At 30.1% G+C, this 2313-nt stretch overlaps 1 protein-coding gene across 1 annotated transcript in view; it reads right to left on the bottom strand.

Moving 5' to 3' along the window:
* The window catches only part of RPS6KA6 (ribosomal protein S6 kinase A6), a 129834-nt gene that overhangs the window by 53138 nt on the left and 74383 nt on the right, over positions 1-2313 (bottom strand). Inside the window, 3 exon segments of the mRNA XM_017516582.2 lie at positions 894-952; positions 1751-1839; positions 2078-2148. Of these exon segments, the coding sequence (XP_017372071.1) occupies positions 894-952; positions 1751-1839; positions 2078-2148 (219 nt within the window).

Below are 2313 nucleotides of genomic sequence, written 5' to 3'. Positions count from 1 at the left end.
AAAAAAAGCTAAACCTGTAATCATTAGAAAAATGCAAATTAAAACCACAATGAAATATGATTTTATATCAGTCAGGAGGGCTATAATTAAAAAGTTAGAAAACAACAGATGTTGCCATGAATGTGGGAAAAAATGAGTATGCTTATACGCTGTTGGTGGGAATGTAAATTAGTACAAACTCTATGGAAAACCATAAGCAGATTTCTCAAAGAACTAATAATCAAAAAAAAAAAAAATCTAACCCAGCAATCCCACTAATAGGTATATACCTAAAAGAAAATAAATCATTATATAAAAAAGACACCTGCATTTGTATGTCTATCACAGCACTGTTCACAATAGCAAAGTCACGGAATCAACCTAAGTGTCCATTCACAGTTAACTGGATAAAGATAATGTGGTAAATATACACCAAGGAATACTATGCAGCCATAAGAAAGAACAAGATCATTATCTTTGGAGCAACATAGATGGAAATGGAGATTATTATCCTATATGAAATAACTCAGAAAACTAAATACCCCATGTTCTCACTTATAAGTAGGAGCTACACAATAGGTACACATGGGCATAAAGATGGAAATAACAGACACTGAGGACTCCAAAAGGGGAGAAGTTAGAAGGGGGTCAAGGGTTGAAAAATTATCTAATGGTCACTATTTGGGTGATGGGTACACTAGAAGTCCAGACCCATCATTATGTAATATACCCATATAAAAAACCCACAAATACACCCCCAGATCTAAATTAATTTTTTTAAAAAAAGAAAAATAAATACATATGTAAACACTGCACAGATTTGTTATTGAAATTAAAAACAATGATCCTTTAATCTACTGTGTTGTTCATATTACCATAAAGTTATTCAATAACAAGCTTTCTACTTAGCTTACATCCCAGTCAATATTTGCAAAAAATAGATGTCTTTTGATTTCCTCAACTCCTTCTGAACCTATAAAAAAGGAAATGATTTTTTATTGATATGCGTTTTTTTTTTTTGTTTTTTTTTTAAATCTTGCTCCCTGGCTTCCAGGCTGCTATCTGTAAACAGGAGTACACACATTTCATACATTCTTTGAAACGAAAAGTATATGATTTCTTATCTGGCATTTTATTAGCTGGTACTTTCATTTTACTGTGATAAAAAATAACTAATGTTCATACTGAACTACAAAGAGTATCATGAAATACTAAAGTGTCTCCCAAATCAAATCAAAATATTAAATATAATTAAAATACATATTTTTTCATTCCTAATTTATCTTATGACCTCATATTTATATGCCAAATTAAAAGGTATAAAGGAATAAAGTGAGTGACATTGAAATTTTCACACAAGGACATAAATAATAGCATCGCATCTGGATGCAGGAAAAGGCTACCAGAAAGGGGTCAAAAAGAAGTAGTTATGTTTCCATAATGTTTACTTTGAAAAATATTGGGAGGGGCAAAATATTTATCTTCTAATATATAAAAGATCACCTGTACAGGGGAGAATTGTATTATTTCAAAAGAAGTAACCCATATTATATACCTAATAATATGTTGAAGATTTTATTAACTAGACTACTTCATTTTCAACTCCTGGACATAACAGAGTTTACTTCATGTGAAATGCATACAGAGAATGAAAAATTCTATGAATAAATATATAGAAGTCGTGTTTAAATCAAACAAGAAAACATAAAGATTTAATTATCCTCCCGAAACATGCAGTTACTTCTATAAAAGCTAAGAAAATAAACAATACCCAATCTATTTGCTGGATTCCTCTTGAATAACATCCTTAAAAGACTTTGTGCTTCAGCACTAAGAAATTGAGGCATTCCAAGTTTTGCTCTGAAACAGAGGATTTTAGAAAATTTCACTTAAATGTAGCCACACTTTTGATTTGAGAAATCTCAAAAATAATTTTTAAAAGTGCTTTTACAAGGGTAAATAAAGTCCTGTACATGGTAAAAGGGAACAAGACAGTGAGAAAAATGTTCTTTTGTGTTACTTTAAAACCACAATAAATTTATCAAAACTGAAAGCAAGAGATTTTTTTCCCAAAAGAAAAACATACTGTTTTACTTACTTTAATATCATATTCATGGTTTCATTTCTGTCTTTACCTTGAAATGGTAGAGTACCAGTAAGCATTTCAAACTGAAAAAAAAAAAAACACATAATTAGAACACCTTAGAATATATAAGATTTTTTAGAAAAAAAAAAATGAGTCTTCTATGTAATCACCAAATTGTAGTTCCTACATGATAGTAGGCAAAATGAGAACAGAAATCTAGGTCACTTAAATACACTTCTGGTACCCGC

Source organism: Cebus imitator, unplaced genomic scaffold (genome assembly GCF_001604975.1).
Source record: "Cebus imitator isolate Cc_AM_T3 unplaced genomic scaffold, Cebus_imitator-1.0 Scaffold595, whole genome shotgun sequence".
Classification (NCBI taxonomy): Eukaryota; Metazoa; Chordata; class Mammalia; order Primates; family Cebidae; genus Cebus; species Cebus imitator.
This window is presented reverse-complemented; position numbering and strand designations above follow the sequence as displayed.